This window comes from Psammomys obesus, unplaced genomic scaffold, assembly GCF_907164565.1.
Source record: "Psammomys obesus unplaced genomic scaffold, mPsaObe1.curated_primary_1811, whole genome shotgun sequence".
Taxonomy (NCBI): domain Eukaryota; kingdom Metazoa; phylum Chordata; class Mammalia; order Rodentia; family Muridae; genus Psammomys; species Psammomys obesus.
In genome coordinates this window covers 6,211,256-6,228,063 of record NW_026586550.1, presented here as the reverse complement: position 1 = coordinate 6,228,063, position 16,808 = coordinate 6,211,256, and the positions used below count along the sequence as shown (strand labels likewise).

The following is a 16,808-nucleotide window of genomic DNA, read 5'->3' as shown; positions in this document are numbered from 1 at the left end:
ACACGAGACTCAGGAAATGGATGCTAATAACCTGATTGGATCACTCCTCATTGTATTCATGAGTGAACCACACTGCACTCCAGAAACCTGTCTGCTTATTGTACAGCAGTTTAAGCATTTTAAAGCTTCTCTGTCATACTTCAAAGTGTAAGTGTTGTGCGAGTTTGTTTCTGTAGGAGAGGTTTTGTGATGGCCTTTTGTACAGATGCAGAGCACTCCCCAGAGGGCAGAGTCTGGGTGTGGTGGCCCCTTTGGACCTTGCTCCTTCCTTCCTCTGAGATGCCTTTACATTGTCTGCCATTGGTCCCTATCTACTTTTACTTTTCAATATTTCTTTTTTATTTCTGATTTGATGTTTTCACTTGTCTAGACATATCCATCAAGATATAAACAAAATGAACACAAGAGAAGCTTACATAGTCAGGATTCTGTGAAGGCAAAATGGAAGATTATGGGTAAAGAAGAAAGCCTAGATGGACAATGAGTGAGGGAAGAGAAAGATGCGTTAGCAAGGGAGGAAAAGAGAGTCCTGGAAAACTGTCCCTGACCCTTAGATCTCAGAGGTTGTAGACCCCTAGCGACTGTGTTATTTTAGTCTATAGTTATTTTATAGCAGTGCCAATTCCATGGCTATATTCCAGGCAAATTACTTTGGGCATCCACTCTAACACTGCCTTTCCTCTCCTTTAAAATAGGAACCACATTCTGTCTGAACCTCTGGGTTCTTTATTCATGATACAAAAGAACGCTGCTTTACAATCTTAATTCTCTGTTGTAATGTTTAGCTACACTTACCATCTGTCTTAAGGGACTAAGAAGAGCAGATAAGTGGCTTTCATTTGTAGGCTTTAGTGGAACTGGGGCAGTTGACAGCTTGTTATGTGAGAAAAATCTTCCTTCTCTAAAACACGTTGTTTGAAGTGTTAGCTATCATAATCGTTTTCAGGGAGGTGGGGGTGGGGGCTGTATTCACATCCTGGTACTCCCAATCAAGGCTAAACTGGAATTCCAAGACTGGTCCTTGTTTCCCTCCCCTCCCCCTGAGGGAAATAAATTCTCACCCGAATTGGATTGTTGAGTAGATTGAGAACTCGAAGGATAGGAAGATTTTCAATGTATTCTATTTCAGTCAGCTCCTTAATCTATTTGATCAAAAAATAAATCTATTATCAACAGACAGTGAGCAAAGATAATAGGGAACACAATAGAATAGATTGGCTCCTTTAAATGTAATTTATTTTAAACATGTCCTGTTGAATATCCAGCTTTTAAATAAGAATGCTACAAAACCATTACAGAACACAGGAATTACCATGTAACTTCAGGAGATGTGAGCACCCGGGGCCACATTTTCTCTTTTCCCTTTGGATTGGAGAATGGTAATCTCCTTATCCATGTTGATTTTAAGTAGAAATAAAAAATAGAGTGTAAAGGAAGAGAAACAGAACAGCCATGCTGTTCTAGCCCTCCAGGCTCCAGCTTCACTCCCCAAGCCAGTTTCTTCTCCCCTGCTTATCTGTGACTGCCTAAGCCTTCTTACTTCTTACACATGCAACTCTGAGCTTTTCACATAAGGATTACTTGACAGTAGAAATTGCATGATTTGTTTATTTGTTTTGAGGTCTATATGTAACCCTTGCTGTCCTCGAACTCACAGAGATCCTCCTGGCTCTGCCTCCCAAGTGCTGGTACTGAAGGTGAGTGCCATTGCCTTGGCTATATGACATATTTGTCATGAGTGTCCACTGCTGCACCTGCTGAATAAGAACTTCCATGTGTAGGCTCTAGTTTACAACGTGAAAAAAAAACAGAAATGATTCCCCAGATGGAAGTGTGCCTTAACTTAACCAACGTACAGCCTGGGTCAGATCGGTCCTGTATCCTTAAAGACAAAGGCTTACTTAAATTCTCTACAGTAAACAACTACAATCTTAGTGCGGACACAGAGAGTGGATTTCTTAACAAATTAGTGTTTCCTACAGAGCTCTGCATGCCTCATAAAAGCATTCTACCAACAGGTTCACACATAATTTCTGAGTTATTCAAACACAAGTGACACCAAAATGCAAATCATCCCAAAACTAAGTCAGGGGTCAAAGGATGTCATTTCCAATAATGTAATGAGAAAGTCCAGCTCCAAAGTTGCAGTATACAACACCCACTCTCTTGCCTCAAAATTAATCTAGCTGGAGTACTGCCGAGCTACTCTATACACTTTTCTCCATATAGGATGATGAGATTATCCTTCAGACTGCCATGTGGACCATTTATCAGAAAAAAAAATCAGTTGTTTTCTATTGTGTTTTCAGGAAGGGAGAAGGTAAATTTGGTTTGTATTCTTCATTCAGAACTTTTGCGTAATGGACATGATTTCTGCGTAGCATGCGGCTCTTGTTCTTGCACTTAATACAAGCAAGAAGACGGAGTTCGCCCTACATTCATCATGTCTCACCAACAAGGTCTGGCCATATGCACTGGCATATGAGAGTGGAAATGGCTACCTTCTTTCCAATGAGCAATCTGATGAGTTACATGTACCCAGCTACCCCACGCCAAGAAGACTATATTAAAGAGATCGTCAGAAAGGCAAACATTACATATAAGAATACTCAAGCTCTTAGCAAAAACATTTCTAATTTCATAAAAACGTTAGTCATCATTATATGATTAAGTGAGTCATAACATTGTCCTGTAGCAGGAACACTATGCACTCATTCTAGGAGATAGTAATACGTATGGTAATCGACCTGGAAAGATCTTGATATGTTCCAAATACCATGACTAGAATAATGATGCTCTTTATAAGATTACCACAAGATGTCATCTGAGATCAAGAGATCTTTTGTGAATCCAACACAAAAGATACAGCTCCCTCCTCACTCCTTGCAGCATAGGGCAAGGCATAAAGAGGAGAGCAGCATGGGCTAGGCTTCCTGCCAAGCTAGGAAAATGCAATACTGCTGCTTGTGCTATATGTGTGCCCCTCTCCTTACAGCCTCGTGTCATGGCAGATGCCACCCCCACAGCTCCCCACAGGGCCACGGACCCAAAACTGTGTGTGCAGCAGCCTTTTATAGCAGGTGTAGGAACGACAGCACCCCAAATAACTGAAAGTAAAACACTGACAAAGTCAGCATTGTTTTCAGAACTTCAGCCCACCACTGTTGTTCGACCTGGCAAACACCCTCTCACTCTCTACAAAGCCTACTAGTTTCTTTCTTTCTTTCTGGTTTTGCCATTTACTTTCTGACCATGTTCTCTAAGCTTCACTACCTAGACTTTTAAAAAGCGATAATATATGTGTGTGTGTGTGTGTGTGTGTGTGTGTGTGCACATGAGTGCTCTCAGCCTTAGCAAACTATTTGATACGATGATTTAAAATATTTCCCACTGCTACATATGTAAGAATCTGTGAAGAAAAGCAACTTTTCAAACTGGGGGATGGATGAATTAGATGATGATGATAATAATAAATGTTTTACTGAAATAGAAATCAACACATGAAGCAATGAAGCATATTTTTTAAAGTGAACTGCAATTCAGCAAAAAAAAATTATTATGGAGATCTCTTTACCATAGGAAATATGAATTTAAATATTTATTTCAACTATAATACAAACTAAATTATGGATTAAGAGTTGACAGCCACTGAGTGTGATGACACACAACCTTAATCCCAGCCCTCAGAAGGCAGAGGCAGACAGAACTCTGTGATTTCAAGGCCATCTAGTGCTGTATAGTGAGATCCTATCTAAAAACACAAAAGAACAAAACCAAACCAAGAGTGAGGGACTGGAGAGCTGGCTCAGTGACTAACAGCACTGTCTGCTCTTCCAGGAAACCAGGGTGCTATTCCCAGCACCCCCACGGCAGCTCAGCACCACCTATAGATGTAGGCCCTCGTTATCTCGGTGATGCTGCATGCAGGGGGCGCAGTACTTATGCGGAAGGAAAGTATTTACATACATAAAACAAACAAATACAAGGCAGAAAGATGAGAGTGAGATATGAAAGTCACCCACTCTTGAAATTGTTTTGTTTTTAGAAAACAATGGCGAATTTAAAAAGAAAAAAAGTTAAAGGTAATAGCAACACGAGAAAATAGTTTAGATAAGCATCTATCACATCCAGAATGGAAAAAAGTTTTTCAAAAAGATAAAAATAACTTAAAAATACACGACAGAAAATGCTGACATATTCTATACATTATTTTAAATGTATAGCTAAAATACCCTACATACAATTAGAAGCAAATTACAACTGCCATAAAGAAAATCATGGATAAGAGAATGGACTGATAATTTTTAAAAAGGAAATAATATTTAACAAAAATGCTTAACTTCATTGATAATCAAAGAAATGTATATAAAGCAGCATACAAAACCAGTTTTCACTACTAGATTGACAATTTTTAATGATCTTATTGGCAAATGAACAGCCAGATAGTCCTATAATAAGTTATCCTAACTTCATAACTGCTGTGGGAGGAGAAAGCATGAACGTTCAAAAAAGATATCAATAAGCTTTATTAGACCCATTCCCAATAATGGCATTTCCAAAAATCCATCATAAGGAAATAATAAAAAATGCATGTAACGATAGATTTATGTATGAGGATATATATTTCAACACTATTTTAACAGCAAGTTGTAAACACAACAATTTCAATAAGTAAATAATTCAATACATCCTGACATATCCATTAATAGCTTATCTTATGCTATTAAATCAGACTTTTGAAATGTTGGGACAATTTCTTTTCTACATGAGAATTCAATGTCTATTGCACACTGTCCCCCCCAATCCTCGTTAGATTAAAGACTAAATAATGAAAACAAAATTCCAAACTTGAAATTAAAAGAAAACATGAAATATGTTAAAAATTAAGATAAGGAAGGTTTATTAAAACAGAAAAATCAGAAATTATAAGAGGTCACAGTTAAAAATAACTCCCAGACTCCCTCCATTCCCCAGCACACAGCGCCACACACACATGAGCCTTGGAAGGTCCAAACTTGGAGGTCTAAAATACCAGGAGCTAATTCTTCTGGTTCTAAAGATGAGGTGAAAATGAAGGGCTGGAAAGCCTGTGATTGCTTTGAAGGACGCCTTCCTTGCCTCTCCCAGGTTCTGGGAAAGCCAGACAGCCTTGACTTGAAGCAACACAAACCCGACCTCTGTTTCTACTTTATCCCTTCTGTCTCTTACAAGAACCCTGGCGGGCTGGTCAGAAGGGTGAGCAGTTAGGAACACAAGTTCCATTCCCAGTTTCCCACATGGAGGCTTAAAACTGTCAGACCCTAGAACTCATTGGCGCAGGAGACTACTTCCTGAACAGAACACCAACAGCACAGGCTCTAAGATCAACAATAAATGAGACCTCATGAAACTGAAAAGCTTCTGTAAAGCAAAAGACACTGTCATGAAAACAAAACGACAGCCTACAGACTGGGAAAGGATCTTCACCAACCCTACATCTGACAGAGGGCTAATATCCAGTATATATAAAGAACTCAAGAAGTTAAAAAACACCAAATCAAGTAATCCAATTAAAACATGGGGCACGGAGTTAAACAGAGAACTCTCTGTAGAGGATTGTAGAATGGCAGAAAAACACATAAAGAAATGCGCAACGTCCTTACCATCAGGGAGATGCAAATCAAAACGACCCTGAGATTTCACCTTATATCCTTCAGAATGGCTAAGATCAAAAACTCAAGTGACAACACATGCTGGAGAGGATGTGGAGAAAGGGGAACCCTCCTCCATTGCTGGTGGTAATGCAAACTTGTACAACCAGTTTGGAAATCAATCTGGCGCTTTCTCAGACAAATAGGAATAGTGATTCCTCAAGATCCAACTATACCACTTCTAGGCATATATCCTAAAGATGCTCAAGTACACAACAAGGACATTTGCTCAACCATGTTTATAGCAGCTTTATTTGTAATAGCCAGGACCTGGAAACAACCCAGATGTCCCTCAGTTGAGGAATGGATACAGAAATTGTGGTACTTTTACACAATGGAATACTACTCAGCAATTAAAAACAAGGAAATCATGAAATTTGCAGGCAAATGGTGGGACCTAGATACGATCATCCTGAGTGAGGTATCCCAAAAGCAGAAAGACACACATGGTATATACTCACTTATATAGACCTATAAGATAGAATAAACATACTGAAATCTATACACCTAAAGAAGGTAAGCAAGAAGGAGGTCCTGGGGTAAGATGATCAGTCCTCACTTAGAAAGACAGACGGGATGGACATTGGGTGTAGGAGAAAACAAGTAACAGGACAGGAGCCTACCACAGAGGGCCTCTGAATGACTCTACCTAGCAGTGTATCAAAGCAGATACTCATAACCAAACCTTGGGCAGAGTGCAGGGAATCATATGAAAGAAGGGGGAGTTAGTAAGATCTGGAGAGTACAGGAGCTCCACAAGGACCAAATATATCAGGTCACAGGGGTCTTTCATGAGACTGTTTCTCCAACCAAGGACCATGTATGGATATAACCTAGAACCCTTGCTTGGATATAGCCCATGGTAGCTCAGTGTCCAAATGGGTTTTCTAATAAGGGAAATAGGGACTATTTCTGACATGAGCTCAATGGCGAGCTCTTAGACACCCCCCCCCCCCAAGGGAGGAGCAGCCTTGCTAGGCCACAGAAGAGGACATTGCAGCCAGGCCTGAAGAGACTTGATAAGCTAGGATCAGATGGAAGGAGAGGAGGTCCTCCCCTATTAGTGGATTTGGAAAGGGGCAGGGAGAAGATGAGGGAGGGTGGGATTGGGAGGGAAAGAGGGAGGGGGCTACGGCTGGGATGCAAAGTAAATAACCTGTGATTAATAAAAAAAAAATAGATTTAAAAAAATAACTCCGTTCCAGAGATTATGATGCCCTCTTCCGGCCTCTGGGAGCACCGGGCATACACATGGTACACAGACAAACATAAAATAAACTAAAGCAAACAAACAAACAAAAGAAAAGAAAACCCCGGCTCTCTGGCCACCCTAATTCCAGGATGACCTCCTCTTGAGATCATCACCTGCATCTGTAGAAATCCCTTTTCTAAATAGTTTGTGGAGGCAGGTAGGGCTTGAGCATGGAGGGGGTGTCACAGTTTAACCCACTCTGCCTCGGAGAATTAGCTTCCAAAGAGATGTTGCCCCACAGACACATCTGCCTTCTGTCTGAGAGAGGTGGCACAGTGCAGCTCCCTGCACGCCAGCTCCCCCAGAGCTAAAACATTTAGGGAAAGTGAGCTGCTTAGCACCACTATCCTCCAGCTGCCCATGCGGACAGGGAGCTGAGTCAGCTGCAACATCTCATCCCACTACCTCTGTTCTGCCTCGCTATCTCTACCTCAGAGGGCTCTCTGAAATCTTTCTTCTTCCTTAACTACCTCCGCCTCACTGAAGACCCTCACAGTCTCCATTCAAACACTGTCCTGAACTTCATGCCCCTTTTCCCTTTCTTCTTCCTGAAACATAGTCTTCCCAGAAGTTTACTGCTCCTTAAATACCACCATACCCTTCAGAGGTGAGGGCTCTTGAGTTTCATATTTCATCCATAAACCAAGCACCTCACAATTTGAACAAAATAGACATCCCAAGGTCAAGAAGCTAAAACCCTAGAGCAGCAGTCCTCACTCTCCCTGACGCTGCGACCCTTTAATACAGCACCATCTCATGCTGTGGTGACCCCCACCATAAAGTTATTTTCCTTACTACTTAATAATTGTAATTTTGCTACTGTTATGAATAGTAACGTAAATATATGTGTTTTCTGCTGGTCTTAGGTGACCCCTGTGACCTCTAAAGGGGTTGAGAACCACTGTCCTAGAGGGAAAGAATATAGCTCTTCAAGATATAAAGTATGAAAGTATAAAGCATGATCTGCAGCAGCAAGGAGCACTAACAATGAAGCGCAAAGAACACAGTGGGAGTGCCAGAGAGACCAATGTATGAACCAGACAGGAAGAAAATGAGACTCTGCCCTCCAAATCCCTAACCAAAGAGCACGTGGCCCCTTTCTCACTCCTAAGTGTACTGTCTCTGCCCTAAGTTATATGAACTGACCATAATGGATCTTCTGTTTCACACTGAGAGCCTCAAGTCCTTAACGTCTTTAGCAGATTTACTCCAATTCCATAGTGTAGTCTAAGAAGTAGACCAAGTTTGCTGCTATGGCGTAGGCATTACGTTAAGGGCCATGACTAAAGAGAAAGTCATAAGAGTCTTGACCTGAAAGCTCAACAAGTACCAAAGGAGCAACAAAGCAGCTTAAGAATCAAGGCTGCCAGTGAGCACCCGTTAGCACTCTGCAGAGACCCAGGGACATTCTCCACTATCTTTAATGATTGGATACACTCAGGCTAGCTAGCCTTGGCTGGCCTTTCTGGATGTATAGACCACAAGCTTCCAAGGGGTCCTCCTCCTTGCTTGTACCCAATGGCAGGAGTGGAACAGAGACTGACTGTAACAGTGATGTAATCATAACATCTCCAATAGCTCCACCCAGGCTGCCTCTGCTTCAGTGTTGGCCCCTGCATAACCCAGGAGCCCCCCAATATGCTGTATTCAACTCTTCCTCAAGTCTAATAAATGGAAATCCTGAGAGAGATCAAGTTCACTTAGCAGTCAACTCCCCACAAATTCTTTTTCTTCACACACATGAACAAAAGTATGAAACCAGGATCCAAGAAGGTTAAGATGAGACATTAAAGAGTGTATCTCTGAACAAGAAGAAGCATGAAATCCTTCATAGTTGAACATGCCCCATCTAAAGCATTACAAGAATGCTTAGCTGTTGCCACCCCCACCCGCACGGAGAGAACATCCAGAGCAGGGTAACAATGAAGACTACTGGTTAGCAGAGCTGTGGGTACTTAGGGCTGGAATTCTTTCTTTGCATCTGTTGTTATATGAGTATACATTGTTACTCCTTAAAAAAAACTGGCAAGAAGTACTGATAATAAATGCTGAGGTATAAGCCAGGCATAGTAGTGCATGCCTTTAACCCCAGATGTCATCAGATCTATGAATTTAAGGCCAGCTTGATCTACAAATCAAATTCTAGAGCAGCCAGGTCTGCATAGTCAAACCCTGTCTTGAAAAACAACACCACCCCCGACTCCCAAACACACACAAACTCTGAGGTATAGCACCAAGATTTAGAAGTAGCCTGAGTCGCTGCTGAGTGCTGAGAGGGAACCGCAAGGTTCGAGTAGAATTGAAAGTTTGGGTCAGTTTTTAAGTGCTACCCATGGTTTTGAATGTTACACGGACTGCAGAGTAGACGCTGGCAGAGGGCTCTTTAATCCGCAAACAGTAAACACTGGCAAAGGGCGGATATTTACGTTAGCATACTCGGGTGTAACTAATAAAATGGCTACCAAGAAAACAGTACGTCTAATGTCGAATTAGCATACCTACATTGTGCTCCTTTTACAAGTTCACTTCCATCCCTGAATCAAAGAATTATCAACCGTCCTGGAGAAACCCTTTATGGACTCTTCAGGTGTTTCAAACAACATTTCAAAAGATTTCAGGCTACTACCCAACATGCCCAGTAGGGAACCAGGGAACAAAGTCAAAGATTGATTTGCCAAAGGAATCAGTCCCCTGTAGAACATGTGGCCACTTTTTACAAAATGGAGTCTCTAACAGTTGAAAATTATGAACCCCCTTTTTTATTTGAACACACCTCTTTTTTTCTTTCAACTTTTTCCAATGCAGTTTGGAAAGTGACTTGAAAATCAAGAGAGTGATATACGCTTTGTAAAGTGATTCTAGACCTTCATTCTGGCTAAAGGAAGTGAGATGCACTCCAACTATCACATAAATAAAATAATGTATATTATTAAAGTTAATATTGACTTTTTCTTCTTTCCTGTCATTAGTGCTAGTCACTTTACATGAAGCTCATGGCTCACAACCAAGCCTCACATTCTCAAGCACTACCCCACACCCATTTCTAAAGGGATGGCCCTAGATTTTCATCTACTATAATTGTTTTATCAGCATTGCTGTTACTTCTGGTCTTGAATTATGAGATGTAGTGAGTTGGTATGTAATGAGCATGTTCTACCTTTTCAGCATCACCTGTATAGATATGAGAAGCATTTTTTGACCTATGAACTGTCACTTTTTTTTTACAATTTATTGATTATATATCTCGATTGAAGCCCCCTCCCTCAACAACTCCCAGTTCCACCTTCCCTCCCTCTTCCCCCCATCCCCTTCCCCTAGTCCACTGAAAGGAGTAGTTCTCCTTTGCTATCTACCCATAGCTTATCAAATCTCATTGGGACTGCCTGGATCCTCTTCCTCTGTGGCCTGGCAAGGCCTCATCGCCAGGGGCAAATGATCAAAGAGCAGGCAACCAAGTTCATGACAGAAACAGCCCTGCTCCCCTTACTCAGGAACCCACATGGAGACTGGGCTGCCAATCGACTATGTCTGAGTAGGGGATCTAGGTCTTCTCCATGCATGGTCCATGGTTGGTACATCAGTTGCTACAGGACTACATTGTCTCAGATTTTTCAACTTTGTTGGTCTCCTTGTGGGGCTCCAGTCCCCTCTGTGTCCTTCTATCCCCCCACCTCTTCCATAAGACTCCCTGTACTCTGCCCAAAGTTTGGCTGTGAGTATATGAGAACCATTTTAAGCACAAAATGTGTCTTCAGTCAATCTTCAATGGTAACTTCATAAAAAGGACATGAAAGCCATTTGGAACAGAAATTGTTCTGACTTCCTACAGTACAGGTATATAAGCCAAGGTCATCTAGCAGAATTAATTACCTTATAAGAGGTCACTAAATCTACTCAGATCAAGTGAGATGAATATCAACAGTCTTGTCTAAGATTGAAATTAAAATTGTTCTCAGATCTTAATAGTTGACTTTTGTTGATTTGTTTACAACCTAATGAATAATGCAAGCTTGTGGGGGGAAGGGTTAAGTTGCTTGGAATATAACTCAGTCATAGGGCTTGTGAGCACCATATCCAAGGCCCAGTACTATGCAAGCAAAGAAGGGAATGAAAGAAGGACTAAAGAAGAAAGGAAGGAAGGGAGGGAGAAAGAAAGGGAAGAAATCAAGTAATTAAATTAAGGGAAGTAAGTAAATTAATTTGGGGCTCAAGATATAGTTCAGTGGTAGAGCATTCAAAGGGTTCAGTCCCCAGCATCACTGAGGGGTGGGGAGGGAGAGAGAAAGAGAGAGAATATGAATATAATTTTGACAGTAAATGGTATATTAAGTCAGATATGTAAACAACTTCATTCCCTAACCCATCAAAGAGAAACTATTGCTACTAACAGTGTATAAGGAATCACTTCTATGTCTCTTTGCTTAATTTTTATGGTTAAGCCTTTCTTGTGGTATTTTCATTTACTAAATTACAGCCACAACTGTATATATTTAATATGTACAGATGATGTTTTGAAATATATGTTGTATTGGATGGTTTTGCCTATCATGACATAAGCAAGAGTCATCACAGAGAAAGAAGCCTCAGTTGAGGAAATGCCTCAATGAGGTCCAGCTATAAGGCATTTTTTCTATTAGTGATCAATGAAGAAAGGCCCAGTCCACCTAGGGCTGATGGTCCTGGGTTCCATAAGAAAACTTGCTAAGCAAGCCAGGAGAAGTAAGTCAGTAAGCAGCACCCCTCCATGACCTCTGCATCAGCTTCTGCTTTCAAATTTCAGCCTGGTTGAGTTCCTGTCCTGACTTCCTCCAATGATGGACTATGGATCTAGAAATGTTACTGGAATAAACCCTTTCCTCCACAACTTGCATTTTGATCATGGTGTTTTGTTATAGCAATAAAAACCCTAACTAAGACATATGTATATTTTGGAAAGGCTAAATATAGCTAATAATGTATTATTTTCTAAAGTTAATCATCTTTGTGATAAGAATGACAAAAACCCATTCCCAGCATTTTTCAACACTGCTATTGCTAACTTGTGGTGGCTCATGTCTATAAATTCTAGCACTTTGGAGGTGGAGGCAGGAGGATCAATTGTTTAAAGCTGGCTTTGGGTATATAGCAAGTTGGAGGCTGGCTTAGACTACATGAGACCCTGTTTCAACATCCACTACCCCTCCCCCAAATCCATACTCATTGTTTACTCCAATTAGCAGCATAAATGGCCCTTTGACTATATCCCTCTGCCTGGCCTCCAACTGCAGCTTTGTATTCCTTTTAGTGACCCACGAGCCTCTTCCACCAACAGTCATTTTTCTCTAAGTGTAGAGGAGATATCAGCCTATGGATATTTTCTTGCCTGTTCTTGCTCTGATATTTCAAATATTTCTGATGCTATCTTTCTACAAAAAATGTTGCATGAACACAACTCCAGAAAAATCACACACACATGATGACAGTTTGAACCTTCAAAGCAATGCAATTAAGAATTATCAAATGTTTAATGAGTGTGCTTTTTCAAAAAGTCATACTCTAAGAACTGTCCCAGGAAGCTTGCTAGAGCACCATTCCTAAAAGGCCATTTCATGTAACATCCTTGAAAAGCTAATAAGGGGTCTTTGTGCCAACTCTCCAATGTGCCCACTTCCTAAAGCCACTGAAGCCAGGCCCCACGGTACCTACCTTGTTATCCTCTAGGTTGATCACTTCCAGGAGGTCATGGTTCTCCAAGCCCTGGAGGCTACTGATCTGATTGTGGGACAGATCCAGGTTCTGCAAGGTTTTCAGCCCCTCCAGACCTGTGATAGTCGTAATCCGGTTATTGCTCTAAGATGGATAAAATACAGTTGTGAGAAAACTCATAGTGGCAAATCTCCACATTTGGACATGAGCTCCAAATTCTTTAGAAACAAAACCAAACCACTATGCTGTTCTTGCCCCACCCCCATTTCCATCATTTACGTATCAAAATGTCTACACAGATACTCAAAAAGAAAATCCTAGTTTTTTTTTCCACCTGAAAGGTCAGAATACAGTATTGTCACTTAGTATTTTAATATTTTCATCTTGAGAATAAACTTTCAAGTTAGTAGAAAAGTCAAACACTAATATAAGCTTTTAACAATGCATGCTATGATGTCAGCTCTTTGATTTTCAAATTGCTTCACTTATTGAGATTATAATTTATATCATTCCCTCTTCCCTTTCCTACCCCCAAGTCCTCCCATATGCCCTTCCTTGCTCTCTTTCAAGTTCATTGCCTCTTTTTTCCATTAATTTTTACTACAAACATTCTGCCTGGAAAGGAAAGCTCAACAAAAGATTGGTGAGACAGTTGCCTGTGGGCATGTCTAAGATGGATTATATTGGCTATGTTGATTGAGGTGGGAAGCCCCCTCCACTGTGGGTACCGGCATTCCCTAGGCAGAGGATTCTGAAGAAAGAGAGCTGAGCACACATATGTATGCATTAATTAATTGCTCTCTACTTCTGTGAGCACTGTGAATCCCATTAGACATACTTCCTTAATCCCTGCTGTGATGGACTGTGACCCAGAACAATGAGCTGAAGAAACATTTTTCCCCTTAAGTTGCTTTGTCACAGTTGCTTATCAGTGTAAATAGTAAAGAAACTTAGACACACACCTGAAACCTAAACATGAGTACAGCTTCATTTTGGTCTCCAAAGATATGATCTGAATGCACTCTTTTAGCGTCAATATGGTAAGCCAATGCTTTAATTCATACATACACTGCATCCAGAAACATTCTAACATGACATCATCTCACAAAGTTGGTGGTAATGGTTGACTTGATAGAGTCTGGTTATTTCTGCTCTTATATAGTATCTCCTCTTTAACGTGTGCCAGCCTATAATAACCTCCCTTAACCAAAGGAATATGACAGAAGTGTGTTAATTCTAATGGTAAGACACAGGGAGACCTAATCACTTCTGTCTTCAGGTCCTAGAGGCTCTAAATACTACATGAGAATTCCAGGCATTCGACTGGAGAGAAACCATCTGGGTAGCTTAAATCACATGGAAAAATACCGTGAGACTAAATTGGGAGAACATCTAGCCATCAAAGCATCGTCAATAATTCACATGTTAGCACTTCTCAGACAATGAGAATAGGAGGAAGTTTCCCATACTCAAATGGTTGTCCACTTTCTCAGCTTCCACACACCTACAGCAATAACAGTAATAACAAGAATTTTAATTTTTTTAAATAATTTTAATGTTTGAATATTTTCCAACTTACTCTTCATTCCATGGCTCCTTCGCTTAAGGAAAAGGAAAATGTCATATAGTAAAATTTAACCTTTGGTTTGAGTCAAAATTATCATAAAGAATAATTTCAAATTTTTAGCAAATATTATGTTTTACCTATCCTTAAAACATTCAAAACTTTCAGGCCAGGTGTAGTGACACAGAAGCAGGTGGATCTCTGTAAGCTCAAGGCCAGTCTGTCTACATAGTGCAAGTTCCAGAATAGCCAGGACTACATAGATCTTATCTCAAAAAACAAAAACAAAACACAACAAAAAAACCTTCAAACCTTTCAATATCGACTTAAGAACTGAAAATTTAAATTACTGTATTCTCTTTAATCTGAATTTTTTCACTGGTAAATGTTTACTGGCACATTGAATAGCAAGAGCTAATTTTCATCCTATTTTTCATAAAATTTCATTTTAATAATGAGCCAGATTTGTGCTCACTGGTATAATTTCATAGCTTTTTAAAATATTATAATAGAATGTTAATAATCTGTGAAGCTGGGTTGTAGCCCATGAGGGTTTATTAGACTATTCCTTTTACCTTTATATGTTTGAAAAAAATAGTAATAAAAAGAAAAAAAATCTCATAACCTTATTTGCCAAAGTGAAATCAAATTTTCCTGTTCAAAGTTCAAAAAAGTTATAAAGAATGAAAAGTAATAGCAAGGAGACCACATTGAGCTCACCACCATATCCTTATCAATTTAATGTATTGAAATGAGAGCTCAATGTCCCATTCAAACACTGCCCACATATCAAATTTATATACAATACATTTTTCCCCAAAGGACTGTGAAGCATTTTCTGTATGCTAACAGATGTACTATTCTTCAGCGTCTCTGATGACTTCCAAAGTGTTAGATGATCTCAGCAGAGTGAGGCATAGAAAGTTTAATTAGATAGCCTATGGTCATAAAAGAGAGCAGAGTGAGAGAGGTTGAGAATCACAGAGTTTCTGATTGAAAGCCAGCTAGGTACAGCCTTTGTCCAGCACTGAGAACCCACTGGCTTACTCTTGGGTGTAGACATGAAGTTTCTCCACACAGTTCCTCCAGCCTCGCAGTGAATAGTAGAAAAAACACTTTCAGAGAAAAGCTGTTTGAAGTGAATTAAATAAAAAAAACTTTGCTCATCTACCCATGGATCAAGAAGACCCAACAGGCTTTTACTTTGGCAAAGTAAAGTTAAAGAAGGTCTGCACTGTCACTGTGTTTGTTCTAACAGAATGGAATGGCCACTGGCAAGCTGGGAGGTTCCCTGGCCAGATTATACAGGTCCCATGGAAGCAGAAGGCCAAGTGTTAGTAGGTGAGTTGTTCTTCGGACTATGCTGTAAACTGAACTCTTGTCAGTGGCTAAATCAAATGATTTTCTGATTCCATGAGTTAAAAATAAAGTCAAGAAAAACTAATAAAGCAAATATGTGTCATTTTTGGTTATAACTTTCATTCAGATTTGGAAAAGACAATTTTCCAATTTTCAGAATCTCAGTGAAAATGAGTAATAGCATTTGCTGTACTTACTAGACCACCTTGGGTGCTGGGTACAGGAACTAGAACAACCTATCTCATTTATTGGCAGAAAAAAAAAATACCAGTAAAGATGCTAGTGTCGGCGAGGGTTATGTGGTTATGAAATACAGAATAAAAGTGAAATGTGCTGTTTGTAATAGTCATTGTCACCATTTAATGTGTCTTGCCACTCATGATCTACTAAAAGTTGATGGGAGAGTAAATACAGACCAGACATATAAAGGAGCCTGGGGTGGAGGCTTTCACAGCTGTAATCAGGTGGCAGAGGCAAGAAGACCACCACAAGTTCAATGCCAGCCTAGTCCACAAACGGACAAATACAACACACACACAGGCAGGGGGAGGGAAGGAAGATGAATGAGGAGGAAAAGAAGAAGGGAAATTTCTAAAAAACTTCAAAATGGTGAGCAAAATAGCAAAATGCTAACAATAGCTCTTTGGATTGTTGTAATTTTCCAATGTAATTTACTTTCTTAAATTTATTTTATAAAAGCCCGAAAGAAGCTAAACAACAAGGAGGACCCTTGTTGGGAAGGGAAAATGCTTAATCCTCATTCAGAAGAGCAAACAGGATAGACATCAGAAGTAGAAGACAAGGAACAGGACAAGAGCCTTCCACAGAGGACATCTGAAAGACTCTACCCACCAGGGTATCAAAGGAGATACTGAGTCTCATAGCCAAACTTTGGGCAGAGTGCTGGAATCCTTATGGAAAAAGAGGGAGATAGAAAGACCTAGAGAGAACAGAAACTCCACAAGGAGAACAACAGAGCCAAAACATCTGGGCCCAGGGTGGCCAGGATAGACTGATACTCCAATGAAGGACCATGCATGGAGAATACCTAGATGCCCTGTTCAAAGGAAGCCTGTTGGCTGCTCAGTTTCCAAGTGAGTTCCCTAGTAAGGGGTACAGGGACTATCTCTGACATGAACTCAGTGGCAGGCTCTTTGATCACCTTTCCCTGGGGAGTGCAGCCTTGCCAGGCCACAGAGGATGATGATGCAGCCAGCCTTGATGAGACCTGATAAGCTAGGGTCAGATAGAAGAGGAG

At 40.4% G+C, this 16,808-nt stretch overlaps 1 protein-coding gene across 1 annotated transcript in view; it reads right to left on the bottom strand.

The window, feature by feature from the left end:
• Lrguk (leucine rich repeats and guanylate kinase domain containing) overlaps positions 1 to 16,808 on the bottom strand; it is a 75,150-nt gene that overhangs the window by 30,169 nt on the left and 28,173 nt on the right. Inside the window, 2 exon segments of the mRNA XM_055602162.1 lie at positions 1,062 to 1,142; positions 12,628 to 12,771. Coding sequence (XP_055458137.1) covers positions 1,062 to 1,142; positions 12,628 to 12,771 — 225 coding nt within the window.